At 40.0% G+C, this 16,384-nt stretch overlaps 1 protein-coding gene and 1 long non-coding RNA gene across 3 annotated transcripts in view; one reads left to right on the plus strand and one right to left on the minus strand.

The window, feature by feature from the left end:
- LOC140711482 (uncharacterized) overlaps window positions 1-16,384 on the minus strand; it is a 93,578-nt gene that overhangs the window by 49,723 nt on the left and 27,471 nt on the right. The window lies entirely within an intron of this gene.
- The window catches only part of LIX1 (limb and CNS expressed 1), a 52,421-nt gene continuing 37,216 nt past the window's right edge, over window positions 1,180-16,384 (plus strand). The window contains exon 1 of the mRNA XM_007979257.3: window positions 1,180-2,726. Coding sequence (XP_007977448.3) covers window positions 2,645-2,726 — 82 coding nt within the window. The 5' untranslated portion in view covers window positions 1,180-2,644. The remainder of the gene's footprint in view (window positions 2,727-16,384) is intronic.

Genomic DNA, 16,384 nt, shown 5'->3' on the forward strand with positions numbered 1-16,384 from the left:
GGCTGGTCTCAAACTCCTGACCTCAGGTGATCCACCTGCCTCGGCCTCCCAAAGTGCTGGGATTACAAGTGTGAGCCACCACACCTGGAACCAAATCTCATCTTGAATTGTGGTTCCCATAATCACCACGTGTGGTGTGAGGGACCTGATGGGAGGTAATTGAATCATGGGGGTGATTACCCCCATGCTGTTCTCACGATAGTGAGTAAGTTCTCATGAGATCTGATGGTTTTATAAGGAGTTTTGCCTCTTTGCTTGGCATTTCTCCTTCCTGCTGCCATGTGAAGAAGGATGTGTTTGCCTCCCCTTCCACCATAATTGTAAGTTTCCTGAGGCCTCCCCAGTCATGCTGCACTGTGTGTCAAATCAACCTCTTTCCTTTATAAATTACCCAGTCTCGGGTATGTCTCTATTAGCAGCATGAACTAATATAGTCAGTATAATAGGAATTATTATTATTCTAGTTCCATTCCATCTATTTCCTTTTATGAAGCCTGCTCTTCTACAAACTAGTTGAAGAAGCTGATCACATGGAAGGTATTTCATTTTTATATAGTCTTTAATGGTCTACTTTCAGTTCATCATAAAATACAACCTAGTTATGGAATCTGAAAATTGGAAGAAACACTGAAAAGCAATCTCTGTGGCTACCCTGGAAAAATATTTTAAATAAAAGTTTGACAATCCTCAACAACTTCCTTCAACAAGTAACATAGGTTATAGCCACTAAAATTAGTTATTTTATATCTGGCATAAATCCTTATTATGGAAAAGGAATCCCGTGACTTATATTTATGTCTTCTATGGAAAGATTATTTAACAAAGGGTTATGGGTAGTATATATCATGAATAGGTAGAAAAAGAATTTCTGTTTTCTTAAGATCCATAAAGCCCAAGCATGGTGGCTCACGTCTGTAATCCTAGCACTTTGGTAGGATGAGATGGGCAGATCACTTGAGGCCAGGAGTTTGAGACCACCCTGGGCAACATGGTGAAACCCCCTCTCTACTAAAAATACACAAATTAGCCAGGCACTGTGGCGTGGGCCTGTGGTCCCAGCTACTAGAAAGGCTAAGGTGGGAAGACTGTTTGAGACTGAGAAGTCAAGGCTGTAGTGAGCCCAGATCACACCATTGCACTCCAGCCTGCATGACAAAGTGAGACTCTGTCTCCAAAAAAAAAAAAAGAGGCTAAATTAAGCCCTGTATTTGAATTCAGGACCCACTCTTCTGGAAGCCAAGGCTTCCAGATTTTAGTCACTTCTGTTGGGCAGAGGCAAGTAAAACCTGACGGACAGTCTTACAGCTTGCCTGGGAACATCTGTTTCCCTATTTACCCTTCAAAGTGAATCATTCCCAAGGTTGACTTTAATTAATTCTGATGTAATTCACTTCCTTTCATTTAATAATTATTAAAAATTTCAGGGCAGGATGCAGTGGCTCATGCCTGTAATCCCAGCACTTTGGGGGCCAAGGCGGGATGATTGCTTGAGCCCAGGAGTTTGAGACCAGCCTGGGCAACATAGTGAGACCCCGTCTCTACAGAAAATTTAAAAATTAGCCAGGTGTGGTGGCACGTGCCTCCCAACTACTTGGGGCACTGAGATGGGAAGATTGCTTGAGCCCAGAGCTCAAGCCCCTCGCCTTAGTCAAGGCTGCAGTGAGTTATGATCACGCCACTGCACTCCAGCCTGGATGACAGTATGAGACTCTATTAAAAAGAAAAATAAAACAAAGAAACAGGGCAAGCAAATACATATATGTTTTTTAAGGTAGTTATTAAAAGATTTTTTTAAAAATTGAGACAGGGTCTCACTTTGTCACCCAGGCTGGAGTGCAGTGCCACAATCTGGGCTCCCTGCAGCCTCAACCTTCCAGGCTCAAGCCATTCCCCCAACTTAGCCCCCCAAGTAGCTGGAACTACAGGCTTGTGCCACCACACCCAGCTAATTTTTGTACTTTTTGTAGAGTTGGGGTTTCGCCATGTTACCCAGGCTGGTCTGGAACTCTTGGGCTCAAGCGATCTGCCCGCCTCAGCCTCCCAAAGTGCTGGAATTACAGGCATGAGAAACTGCGCCCAGCCCCATAATCTTTCTGGTACTCCATTGCCAAAGAAGAATTATACTGAAAATTTAGATTTATACAGATTATACTGTTAATACATAGCTGGCAGTCCTGAGCTGGAAGCTCCCTTGTCATTCAGGAAATTTCCTGGAGAAATAACCTTCCTGATTCCATATTCCTGGGGGCAACACAATTGAAGATGGAGGGCCAGAAGAAATACTCAAGTCAGAATGCTGCACAGCATTCAGACAAAATCTGGTTGCAGAGGAAAGCCATTTTCATAATTTACAGAGCTTCCCCAGCTAGCCTGTAGGTGGGTGTGTTTAACAGAAGAAAGCAATGGGAACCCGCCTGTCAGCTAGCCTTTCGAGCTAATTAGCTCAGCATACAACAAAGATAAGTGAGCCTGGGAAGAGGGCCCCCTGAGGGGTCTTTAGATTCTGGGAAATGTCTGATTGGCAGATGTTAAAAGGGATTCTTTGGTAATCCAGTGCATCAATGAGCTGCAGAAATTCAGCCCAGGACTGCAAGAATTCAGGCATGAGGACTCTGCACAGGAGGCTCACACAGGCAGACCCAAGATGGACAGAACCTTGGAATCTCTGAGACGCATCATTGCCCAAGTCTTGCCTCACAGAGATCCGGCTCTAGTCTTCAAAGACTGTAAGTACTGAAGGGGGAAAGTTTTTTGACTTTTTAGAAAATAGTCCTAAACGTCAAGTCACATCCTATTTAAGTAAGATTTCTCCTAAATCTCTGCAGTCGTATGCTGTGTTCTAAGTGATATTTTAACTTGTTCCTGACTTCAGTCAGAAGAACGATTTCATTTCACCTACAGGCATTAGGCGCTGGGTTATTCTGTCAGTGATACATCTTGCTAACTATTTGGAAGTCTCTTCTATAATCCAAGACCTGCCTAAGACCTAATGAACTTTTTCTGATGCTTTTTAAGTAAAGCAAAACTGATTGGTGCTGAGATTAAACCTAAAAATAACTTGGAAATGATATTAAAATATATCATTATTTGTTAACCTGTTTAATACCCCACAGCACATATTAGTTATGTTAATTCAAGTATCGTGTTTGTCTGAAAATTTTTGTTGCAAACCAGAATTAACAGTAAATCACCACTGAGCTTTTAAATTTTGATAACAGATTATAATGCTTTAGTTAAAAGGCCAATAAAATGAGATGCTTCCCAACCTCAGCAACACTCGCTGTGGGGACCCCACACCCCCCCACCACCAATTCATACAGCATGGCAAAGTTATTTTAAAATCTTTTTTTAAAATGATTTAAAAATAATTCAATCAAGATTTCCAATTCTAGCAATACTATTAAACCATTTGTCATATAACTTCGTTTCTGGAACCAATTTGATTTCCTGCTGCTGCAAAACAGACTATCTTCATGTTGTATCTTATCTACAGTGGGTTTCATATTACAAAGGGCTTCTGAAATAGAACTTTGCTATGGAACTTCCCAAAAGGTAAAATGCATATGGAATTTTTTTTTAACTTCAATAGGTTGCAGCTTTCCTCTTTGTGAATCTAGTTATGTTTGTCTCCATCAAAACATCAATGGTTTGAATTTTTGCTTTCTGATTGCTGAATAATGTTCCTTTCCAGATGTCCTCTTAGCTTAGATTTCTCATATGTTGAAGAAAGAGGAATGTTAGGCCATTTAATTCTATAAATTTTTCCTCTTAGATGTTAAATTGTAACCAATCTGTCCTTTAAGGCAAAAAGTGAAAGCCTTTTTTTTTTCTCTCTCTCTCTCTTTTTAAATATTGTCTTTAAGCATTTGCCAATAACTATGTTAGATCTAATAAAAATCACTCTCTCCACTACTCTAGCCTGGAGTCTATTCAGGTTTGTTATGTTTTTTAAGCGAAAAGGGAAGAAAAGAATGTCTCTCTCCTACAATAGAACTGAATTCACTAGTGCGGGATAAAAGGGCTCTTGAGCTGCCAAGCTTTGGATAAATTGTATAGGACCAGGGTTCTTATGCTGAGGGTTTAAATAGGGGAAGCAGTTAAACAAATAGGGGGACATTTTTCACTGGCTCATTGAAAAACTTAATAAGTTCAAATGTGAAATTGTATAGCTCATTTTTAGATGAACTAAATTGCTGTGATTGTTTACAGTTTAGAAGAGAAGATAGACTAGATAAAGGATTACAATAAAGCATACATTAAGTCCTGTCACCCAGGACTTTGCAGGATTTCTTTTATATGGGAGAACAAATAAATGTCCTGTTTTATATATTTCATTCATTAACATAGAACCTAAATTTGACCAGAGAGCATTTCCTGTTTACCCTAGAATGGACTGCTACTCTGCAACTGCTTGCATGGCTTAATAGACGTGAATATTAAACTGCCGATTCTCTCCCTTCTTTTCTAATCTGCAAAATGACTAAATGACAGTAAGCCAAATGGCACATTTCTGTACCAGGAGTTCTCCTAACTGTAAAACATCCAATCACTTACCAATCTCGTGGAATAAGTGGGAATGGGCTTGCTTACTTTCTGGGACAGGACATCAAAAGTCTGTCTGGAGCCTATGCCATTGCCCTGGCAAGCTGTAGGTGCTGCACACGCCAGAGTTTGGCATATGGACCCATTTTCTTTGGCATACCCATAAGTTGCTGCCACCACACTCCTATTGGCAGCCTGTAAAAAGCTGCCACCAGCCTTGAATGGCAGGTTCTGAGCAGTCCCCTCTCCTCCTAGTCACTCCTAGCTCCTCCTCCACTCTAACCCGCTCCAAGCTCTTTCTGCCAGAAGGAAAGAGCTGAGCACTTGAGCATATCACTGCCAATTCCTTAAGAAAAATTGCGACCTTACTTTCCTACAAGATGAAAGCTAATCCAAGAATTTTTAAAACCCAGCCCAGTTGAACAAAAGAGCACACACACACAAACACACAAACACACACACATGCACACACAAAACACTTCAATTTTTTCTAAATTTCGATTCCATGAACGCAAACACAGTTTTTCTCTCTTCACTCTTTGGTTATACATAATGCAGGGAGTGTAAATGATCATGCAATTCATTTATTGCCCTCAGTTGGCTTTTGATTTGCTTAAAAACAAGCAACAGTAACTGAATTTTCTCTTCAAGAGAAAGCACCCAGAGAGTTTTCTGGTCTGAAACAGATGCACATGGGAATAGTTACGTTCATTTAAAGAAATAAAATTCAAATGCTTTCTCAGACAAGGAAGCTCTTCAAATGGTATTTTGCAATACATTAAACCTGTCATTTTATTTTATACAAGGCATTCATCTGGCAATAGTTGTGATTTGTTTCTTTTTTTATTTTCTCTTCTAGAAGGAAATAAATTCCATAACACTTTTTTTTCTTTTCCCTATTTCACATTTCATATGAAAAATAATGGAAAGAAGTTTCAAATAAAGTGGACTCCCAATTTGAAATTTGTTCATCTAAGCTGACACTGGACTGTTCTTCCCTGCATAAAGGTCTCTGTTTTAAAACAAGCAGCACTGGAAGTCTCCACACTACCAGGCAGAATCTCTGCAAAGTGTGTCTTGTCTCCATGTTGCCTTCCATTCTTGGCTTTGTGCAATATCCAATTTCGTTTCATGTGTCATGCATCACAACCAAAGCTGAGCTATCCTAAAAGCAGGCCCTGTCTGCTCTTTTGAAGAAGTGTTTGAACTTACTACTCGCTTGCCGCTGTTTACAATTCCTTGCGTACCTTCCCAAAGAAATCATCATATGACTTCAAGATAGCTATACTTTCAGATCCTAATCTGAATATTAACTCTTCATATTACAAGAGCAGAATACATTTATCTGCCATCTTTGGGCTCTTCCTTCAACCATTTAATAGTAAGGCTAAGACGTCAAGTCCTCATCGTGTGCTAGGCACTGTACTAGAAACATTTATTCTTCATAGTAAGCTAGCAATGTAGGTACTATTGTTGTTAGAGGTGAGGAAACTGAGGCACATGGCGGTTAAAATGACTTGCTCAAGGTCACGCAGCTAGTATGTGATAGAGCCAGGAATCAAATTCTGTCTTCCAACTCCTCACCTTGAAACACTATGAGACATTGCCTCTCACAAGTGCTAGTTACCATGCCATTAGTGTTGTAATACCAGTACAGGTTGAGTATGCCTTACCTGAAATGCTTGGGACCAGAAGTGTTATAGATTGCAGGTTATTTTTGGATTTCAGAACATTTGCATTGTATATACTTTAGCACCCCAAATCTGAAAATCTGAAACCTGAAATGCTTCAGTGAACATTTCCTTGGAGTCTCATGTCAGCAATTAAATGTTCTGGATTTTGGAACATTTTGGATTTTAGGTTTTTGGATTTGGGATGCTTGACTTGTATCTGTTAGGAAAACAGAGGAGAGAAAAAGGAACTCCACCAGGAGCATAGAGGGAGTCCATTAAATAATCACATTTGAACAGAAGTGTGACAAGAAAGTGGAGAGGGGAAGATAATTTTTTTTTTTTTTTTGAGGCGGAGTCTCGCTCTGTCCCCCAGGCTGGAGTGCAGTGGCCGGAGCTCAGCTTACTGCAAGCTCCACCTCCCAGGTTCACGCCATTCTCCTGCCTCGGCCTCCGAGTAGCTGGGACTACAGGCGCTCGCCGCCACGCCCGGCTAATTTCTTTTTTGTTTTTGTTGTATTTTTAGTAGAGACGGGGTTTCACCATGTTAGCCAGGATGGTCTCATCTCCTGACCTCGTGATCCGCCCGCCTCGGCCTCCCAATTACAGGCATGAGCCACCGCGCCCGGACAAGGGCAAGCTAATTTTTGATGAGATAGCACAGCTTGTCCAAAGACAAACTGGACAATACAAGAACCATGTGGTGGGGGAGGCAGAGACAGACTGAGGGGGCAGGTTGGGTCATGCTGACATGCCGACAATAGGGAGCCACTGGAGTTAACAGTGATCCTCAATTAGTTCTGGAAGTTTATGGCCTTATGTTGCATTGGGGAAAAGTTTATATTGACATTGGTTGGAGGTACACATCCGGATACCTAAGTTAGGGAAAACTGCAGCTTTTTCTTAGCAAGAAACCGTTTGCCAACTCAGATAAGATGCAAGATTTGTGAATGTCAAGCATGCCTATGGGGAGAAACCACTTTCACTGACTGAAGGCCAAAATCAGGGCAAACTTTCTCAAAAAGATTGTTTAAAAAGTATCTTCATTGTCACTGTAGCCATGAGAATGAGTTGGTTTCTAGCATTGACTTATGAAGTGATGTGTAAGATTTCACTGGTATTTTTTCCCAAATTTTATAATGAAAAAGTAAGATGGATCCTTTAGTAAGCGTTGAAAAATTGGAAGCAAATTTCTCACATATTTGAGGTGCATTAACTCTTCCATTTGGGAGAACATTTTCCTGCATGGAAGATTTTATTTATATCAGATAGGTGAATACTTTACTTCAAAGAGTACGTTTTTCACCCTTTGGAAAAACTGGACCAGACTACAGGGCTATTAAAAACATCTTAGTAATCATGAATCTAGCTATATGCAGCATGAGAGAGCAAGAATCCTCAGGAGTCAAGTACTTTATCCACCCCATGCTTTTTAGTACAGTTACATGAAATCAACAAATTTGCTGATAAATTTATAGTTTTCACATTTCGCAGAAAGGAATGGAGTAGGATGTAAAGGCTAAAGATTATTGTGTAGTAAAATCCCTATACATATTGCATTGCATTCCACCACCCCTGAAAAAATACAGTTTAAAACCACAAAAAGCCAGCCAAACAAAAATAAACCCTATAGTGCTTGGTAGCTTATTTTAAAATAATGAGTGCATCTTAATTACAGTAATTTGAACTCTGCTAATTTTAGCATCTAAACCTATGGATGTCTGTTTGTCTGAAGCCTATTCAAATGCGAATTTTACTTGATTTATTATAGGGCCTATTTTTATTTGAATCTATACTAAGGAAAAAATGTAAATTTTAGTACAACTATCAATGGCATAAGAGCTGGTTCTTTTTCTTTTTTCAGTAAATATACATTTGACAGAGTTTACAGTCAAATGTATAAAAGTCTCAACCCCAGAAGACAGGTTTTTAAAGCAGAAAAAAATAGATAGCTTCTTGATCACTTTATGGCCATATCTGTCCTAGTACGTTTATTTATCATAGATAAGTGAGATTTAACAGATCAAAATCAAATATGATAGACACCTGTTCTGCGAGATCAAATCCGGGATCTCTTCATTGACCGCTCTCCCATCTCACCAGAGGTTTTTGGTGGTGGTTGCTGTTGTTTTTAACAGTTAAGATTTGTTAGTCCGAACTCAATTTTAACAACTTCTGAAACTCATGTGTTAAGTTACAGCCCATAATAGGATACAGATGCATAAGGTTGAGTTTCTAAGTTATGATCTTCTGTTTAAATGACACGGTCTTACTGATTATGTGCTGCAGATTGATTTAAGAAATGTAAGACAACTTTAGAAGCCTTTCATAAAAGAATCTTCTTTTTGTGATACATTTCATATTGATGTTTTAACTCCAAAAGCTCTTACTTCTTTACCTCCCATATGCCCATATAAGTTTAGTCTGTCAAGGTAGTTAAAACATTTATATTTTAAAAGAAAAAGAAAAAAAAAAGAATCCCATTGAAAGATTAATATTGACAAAATAGACAATTATTACACTCCCCATAATTCTTTATTTTTTTCTCTGGTGTCCATGAAATGTTTGAATTATGGTTTTGCTTTTTTTTTTTCCTCCTGCGATGATAATCAGTTGATCCCTATTTTGATCTCATCCCGTTAAGCAGCTGTGAGAAACCATCATTTAGTCACCACTCCTTTGGCACTTATGGCCTGTGCTATTTAGTTTACATTTCCCTCATGTGGCTCTGTACAAAGTGTTACGGCTTCACTGGGGTGTTTTTGTCCACACCTAAGTTGTAAGTTCCAGGAGGGCAGAGCTGTACCTTGTACTTTCCTGTAACCCCCAGGTACCTCACACAGGGACACACACCTAGCAGGTGCACAATCAGACATTTTTGGATTGCCAATTGGTTGATTTTTCTTCCTCAAATAAAGGGGGGATGATTCTCCCCATTGTCAGGTGTTCTCCTTTACGATGAAATAAACTGTGCCAAGACCCTTTTAAGCCATTTATCCTCTGACTCCATTATCACAGGCTAATTACATGCAGGGTTAAGTTGAAAGCCAGATGAAAGAGAACAGAGCATCAAGAAAGTCAGGGCTCCAAAGACAAACACACCCGCTCGGCTAGAGCTCTGCCGTGGGTTGGCCCTATCACACTCTCTCAGAATCATTCCATATGCCATGTTGGCACAATGGCTTAAATTGCCCATCCTTACATTCATCCACTGGATCCTCCCCCAACTATGAGTCACCAAAGCCATGCATGCACCATGCTCTTTAGAGCCAAACTCTGTGCCTTGTACATAGACCCCCGTTACATAGCTGTGGCAGCATCTTGAGCATTCTTATAATGATTGTTTCCAGGGAAGGAAGATGCATTATACAAAGCTACATTTACACTTATTTGACCATTTTGACTAAGAAGAACTGATCAGCAGAGCAACCAGCATGACTAATCCTTTATTGGTTGTCTAAAATCATTGGTCCTCTAAAGTCTCCTTTAAATACAGTGCAATGTCATTATCCAATAGAATGTGAGAAAGATGTGTACTTTCTGATTGGATAAATAGGGTACATCAGGCTTCTATTTTATACAGTTTTTGAGATTGGATGACATCATCTGACCCAATGTGCACATATAAACCACACATGTGAAATCAGGCGTGCTGCTTAAGTATGGGATACTTAATAACTTTTTACTTTAATTTGTCTTTGTGATTCCCTCTTACACCTTCATTAATTTTCCCCTCCCTCCTCAAAAAATTACCCTGTGCTTCCAAATATACATAAAATAAGTGTTATTTAAATTTTCCCCTAAAAGGATTTACAGTTCATTGGTTTTAAATTCTAAAGGTGAAAATTAAACAAAAAAGAATGATATCCCTTTTGCATGTTTTGCAGAGTCTCCTGAGAGGTTAACTTTGTAAAACAACCTGAAGGATCATAATTTCCTCAGGAAAATGTTTGGGGTAAGGGGTGGGCATGAAAGAAGTAAAAACAAAAAGCAAACAAAAGAAGAAACACAACCAGCTTTCCAGTTGCTGAAGAGTTAAGCTCTGACTTGGGAGCATTACCAAAGGAAAGCCCCTCTGCTGGGAACAAAGCAAGACTCCAAGCTGTCTCAGTCCTGCTGTGTGTTGTGGCTACCTTTAAAAGTGACTACACAAAAGAAAAGGGGCCCGTGATTCCTACATGTTGTACCCTGTGTGTCCACAAGATTCCATTAGCCTGGCCAAAACTTGGCGAAGGCTGAGTATGGTTATAAACAACTAGACAGCAACTGTTTGTCAGTGTCCTGGGGTTCAGCTAAGACCAGCACAAGGCCCAAAGGTACCGCATTTTTCAACTCATTTTGATGAATGGTAAATTAGCATCACATGTTGAGCTTGCCCTTTAAATTATGTAGGGGTCCTTTTCCCGTTGTTCCTCAAGAAAACTACGAAGCAACATTGGTAAAAACAAGTTGCACATGATGGGATTGCTAAAATACAAAATACTAATTAACTTTATTTTAAAATATCGCCTGCTAGGGATAATTTAATTAAAGATTATATTAAAATATTACATAACATAAATCCATCTGTTCAGAGGCAGAGAATCAATTTAGAAATATGGTGGCCGGGCACAGTGGCTCACGCCTGTAATCCCAGCACTTTGGGAGGCCCAGGCGGATGGATCACCTGAGGTCAGGAGTCCAAGACCAGCCTGACCAACATGGTGAAACACCATCTCTACTAAAAATACTAAAATTAGCTGGGTTGGTGTTAGGCGCGTGTACTCCCAGCTACTCAGGAAGCTGAGGCAGGAGAATCACTTCAACCCAGGAGGTGGAGGCTGCAGTGAGCTGAGAAAGCACCATTACACACTAGCTGGGTGACAAAAGCAAAACTCCATCTCAAAAAAAAAAAAAAAAAAAAAAGAAATACGGTAATCATCTTGAAAGCCTCTTAATGATTTATCCTTAAATGGCAGCCTTCCCAATTTGTCTTTGTTTTTGACAAGGGAAATTCTACCCAGCTAGAATATTTCCTCGTGTAAGTCTTAAAGAAATTTGTTCTTTTTTTTCTATCAAATTTATAATGGATTTTTAAGATCCCTTTTTGTGAACAAATGACTGTCTTCTATGCAGGACTTATGTCATATTAGGTAATTGAACTGAGTAATGAACTATATTGTTTCTACTTTCCTGAAGCATATACTGTTAGGAAAATTAATTTAAAATAAGATTAGCTCCTCATGGTAGTTTTTGCTGGGAGCAGGTCTATTGCCTTTAGCATCCATTAGAAAGTGAAAAATTGGAACCAAAAAAATCCACATTTTCAAATTTTGAGACATGTAGCATTTTATCCATTATTTTCTGGCTATTAGGGAGTTCAAACTTTACCAGTGAAATGTTATCAAAAGATCTTTCTCTTTTCTATCCCTGAACTCTGCACCTATCTTGGAAATAAACAGCACAATGTGTTCAATTAGAGAATCTTCAGGTTGTAGACTATTTTTAGACTATTTAATGACTTAGTTTCCAATACAGGAACAGTTAGTTTCAAAGATGCAATATGAAAACATATATTCATGCCTTTCCTTTCTTCCTTTACCTCCTCCAGTCACAAATAACAGCTAACACTCTAGTACTTACTATGTGTGAAGTTCTTTTCTGAGCATTTTCCATTTTAAGCCTTACAGCACCCCTGTGATATAGACACTACATTCCACAGATGAAGAACTGAGGCATGGGGTGGTTAGATACCTTGCAGTGATAGAAACAGGATTCAAACCCAGACAGTCTGGCCTCAGAGAAGTTTTTTTAACTATTAAGGAAACTGCCTGTCTGTTGATAAAAAGTGGAGAGACAAGATTCAGTGCATATTTTATTGTGTAATGAACTCATGCCTGTATTTGAGGACTCTTCTATAACAAACCCTATAATCCATAGATCATTTAAACTTTCTACATCTCAGACTTTCCCTATGAAAACATAGATCATATATCCTTACTGGCATCCACATTGTGTCCAATCTGTGAGAATAAAAATATAATTATATATATACACACATGATAAGCCCTGAATGTTGATTATGACGCCCTCTGGGTGTCCAGTTACTGATGTCCTTCTCTGAAGGGGCTTCATCTCCTTCCAGGCTGCAGAAGGAACACTCTTTTGCTTACTCATCTCCTACCCACTTCTAGTGGATTTTTCTGCCCAGGCCCCTCTCAGAGAAATGTTCTACCTTGGGCTCACCCAGATATACAAGAGCAACCGCACATTATCTCTGGAGATCCAGGCCCTTCCTCGTGGCTCCACCTCTTCATGGATGGAGCCAGCACAGGCAGCACAGCACCTTTGGCAAGGGCAAAGGACAAGGGACTCTGTTCCTACCCTTCTCTCCTGCTTGGGTAAAGCTGGGGCACTAGGGCAATGGGGTTCACATCCAGTTATTAAAAGGAACTAAGTCCTCTCACCCTGTCTCTTGTCAAATCATATCCCTTCCTACTGGCACTCTTTCCTATTGCTCCCTACACAGTTCCTCAGTGGGAGTATCATTATTTCTCTCCCTTCCCCCATCCCTCCCTCAACCTCATCCCTCTGAGAAGGGCTCAGCTTAGGCCTTTTTCCTACAGAAATTTTTCCTGACCTTTTCAGCCCACATTCATCTACTCTTCCCCTTGCATTTATTTACTTATTCTGCCATAAATTTTACATTTTACACGTCACTTTAACATTATCTCTGTTCCACAATTTAGCACTCTAATATTTTGTTCACTAATTATATGATGAATATATTATTTCTCCAGTTGGATTGTAAATCTCCGTGGGCCGAGATCTGTCTTGGATTTTTCTATTACTTCATAGCATCAAGGTCAGAGTCAGCACATAGGCATGCCAGTGCCACATTGCAGGTTAATTATGGTGTTCTGTTCCACTGATCCCATATGGTATTTTTCAGTTCTTTTCAATAGAGTGCTTCAGGCAGTCTACATAAATCAATTAGTGTTGGCATCCAAGACAAACAGACTTATTATACCTGTTCAGGACTTTCCTACACACTAGTTCTTGTGAAGGTACAACTGACTGCCTGCTCACAACCCAAGTGAGTAGGCAGTCAACAACCAGGTTTCTACCCTGACCAGGCTTCATCTCTCTCTACCCACTTTGCCATCTCCAGCTGAGACATGATTGCCACCAACACACCCATGTTGTGTGAACACCATGGTGGTCTATCCATGAAACCTCCTATTCCAGAATTAAGTCCTGACCGCGCTGTGGATCACAGGGACTTCACTTACTTTCTACATGTTCATTCAATTGCACTAAAGCTGTTTAGACTATGTCGAGGTTTCTTAGATTCCAGATGAATTCAATGACTGCTTCTAGGTGAGTATCCAGCCTGTGCTGGATATCAAGGAGGCTACAGAGAAGAATGAGCCAGAGTTGTTACCCTCTAGAATCCCAGTCTGCTGTGAGTTAAATAACAGAAAACTATATTCTATAAGATGAATTGTTACCACAAGGCATTTCATTCCTCTGGCCAGAAGAAAGTATAGCCAAGTCTGACTGGATACATTTAGCCAGGAGCACCATATCCATTTTATTAGCATGGTTTATAGGAGATTAAGTGCTAAGACATAGGGCCACTCACGGAATAAGAGTTCAGAAAAGGAGGTGCAAGTGGGAAGGAGCCAGTGAGTGAGGCACAATGGAGGAAGTGTCGTTTCCCCTGAAGTGTGGGAGTAAACTGGATAGAAGGAAGGGAGGGGAGGGACCAAACACTCAAAATAGGAGGGAGCACTTGAACCAAGGTACAGATAACAAATAAGCAACATGTGTGCAGGGAGGTGTCATGAGATTGTCCATGCTGAAGCCAATCACGAATTTATGCTGGAGAGGGTCAAGGGTTAGATAACCAAGGTGTTCCATGTTGCTGGATGTCTTTATCAGTTAACTGGGAAAGCCTCAATGCTGAACTTTATAATTAAAAAAGGAAGCTTCAAGAAGGGGAAAATGAAAACCTCACTTACAAAGAGACTTGCTTGGCGATGTAATACTACTCTGACAACTCTGTTGTGTTCAAATTTCAAAACACAGTGAAGAAGAAAGTAGCCACACTAATGTCTATAAACTACATAGTACATTTTCTTGTTATTGAAAAACAAAATATTTAAAACTCCTGCAGGGGCCTATCACCGTGTTAGCGAAAGCAATGAGGGGCAGTAGAATTAATTAAGAATCTCGATCTGCAAAGTCACTTCAGAGGTGCACTGCTTTCTTTGCTGTCAGCAGTTATAAGCTGATAGAAATCACAAAAAGGAACTGGATTTCATGATATTATTAATACTCCTCCTAATAGTTCTCTCTCCTTCTACTTCTTAAGTCCCTTGCCTCAGCAAGGGATTTGATATTCTGCTTCTTTATTGTAACTTTATCAGTTAAACATCAGTTGCCTTGACAAAAGCAAACCCAAAAGATGGTTTGTGAAAGTTAAAGGCAGAACCAGAAGTGTTGCTCAGCTCATCCTTAATTCAGCGTCAGCCCAACTGCTACCTCTCGGCTTTCTCCAGAGCTCTGGCTCAGGAGTCACTGCTACCTGTGTCCCGTGTCTAGATTCGCTGTATGACTGATTTATCTTGTCCTGGCTGTAGATAAAGCCCCTTCCCTTTAGTGTCCACTGGAAGAGAGTAGAAACATTTCAAAAAGAACTTTACTAAACTTTTGGAGAAATAATGCAAAGCCAAAGATAATATGTTTTCGACTGTAGCTTCCTGACCCTGAGGTGGGAGGCACAATCAGGTAGAGAGACCTGGCCTTGCCAGAAGGCTCATGTCCCTCTACCCGGGAAATCAAGCCCCTCAGCTGTCTCTGTCATTGCCTCTTATTTCTCTTGAGGTCCCTCCTTTGTTCCTTGAAAGAAAGGGCTGGAATGAGAGGCTCAGTCACAGCCCCTCCTGAGCCAGTCTGTGGGTATTTACACCATTGCTTAAACCAGAGCAGTTGGTTGAAGATTGATGATACGGATGTATGTTTACACGCACATGGACTGCTCATTACGAAGGACAGTTCCAAGCTGGAAACATGTCATATGACTTGTTTGAAAATGTACAAATAAAGTCTTTTCTTTCATTTGACTTTGTCAAGAACAAATGTCGGGAAAATGGCCCACAGAAAAGGTAAATGAAGTAATTCTTGGGGAAGACTTCCAGGCCTACACCACCAACAGCCTGACAAGCGCAGCTTATCTTCTATACTTTTGATAACATTCAAATACTTGGCAAACATTTATTATGTTTCTACTATGTTCCAGGGGTTGTGGGGAAAATGATATAATTCTTTCTCCAATGAGCATTGTTTATATTACAGATAGACAGCATGAAAATAATTTAAGTTCTATTATATTACAAAGTAACTCAGGATGAACCAAGGACATGGACTGTAGAGGCAAAACTAGGTTAAAAATCCTAGGTCCAAGACTTAGTAGCTGTGTGATTACACCTTCAACTTCTTTTTTTTTCCTTTGTAGGCTGTGGATGATAATACCTATTTCAAGGGGGTGCTGTAAGGATGAAAAGGGAAAATGCATATAATAGGTACATTAGGAGGATAGGAATCGTCACTTCTTCCTACAGCAAGGTTTCTCAAATTTTAACATGCATCAGGTTTTTTTTTTTTTTTTTTTTTTTTTTTTTTTTTTAAATCCTGTTAAGAAGGAGATTATAGTTCAGAAGGCCTAGAGTGGAGCCTCAGATTCTGCATTTTTAACAAGTTCCCAAGTGATACCATGATGTTTCTTGGGGGTGGGGGGTACACTTTCATTAGCAAGGGCTTTGAGATTATTTTGGTTTTGTTTTTGAGAAACTGATGCTGGAAGCAAGTCTTGAAAAAGAGTAGGTACCATTCAAGAAGAAAATAGACAGTGGAAAGAAGGGCATTCCAGGAGGATGAATGGAAGTACTGGCTTTTGAGAAGCATAAGAAGCATATAGAGTGAGGAACCCGGAGGGTGAACTCGGGGAGAGGAGGTTAGGACAAGAGAGAATAGTAAGACACAGGGTCTTCTATGCCTTGCCAAGGAGTCATTCATTCCATAGTTAATAAGGGACTCACAGAAGGATTTGAAGATATGAGTGATTTGATCGGCTATGAGATTCAGTGATATTACCCTGAAAACAGTGGCAGTATAGGTTGGATGGGAGG

This window comes from Chlorocebus sabaeus, chromosome 4 (assembly GCF_047675955.1).
Source record: "Chlorocebus sabaeus isolate Y175 chromosome 4, mChlSab1.0.hap1, whole genome shotgun sequence".
NCBI lineage: Eukaryota > Metazoa > Chordata > Mammalia > Primates > Cercopithecidae > Chlorocebus > Chlorocebus sabaeus.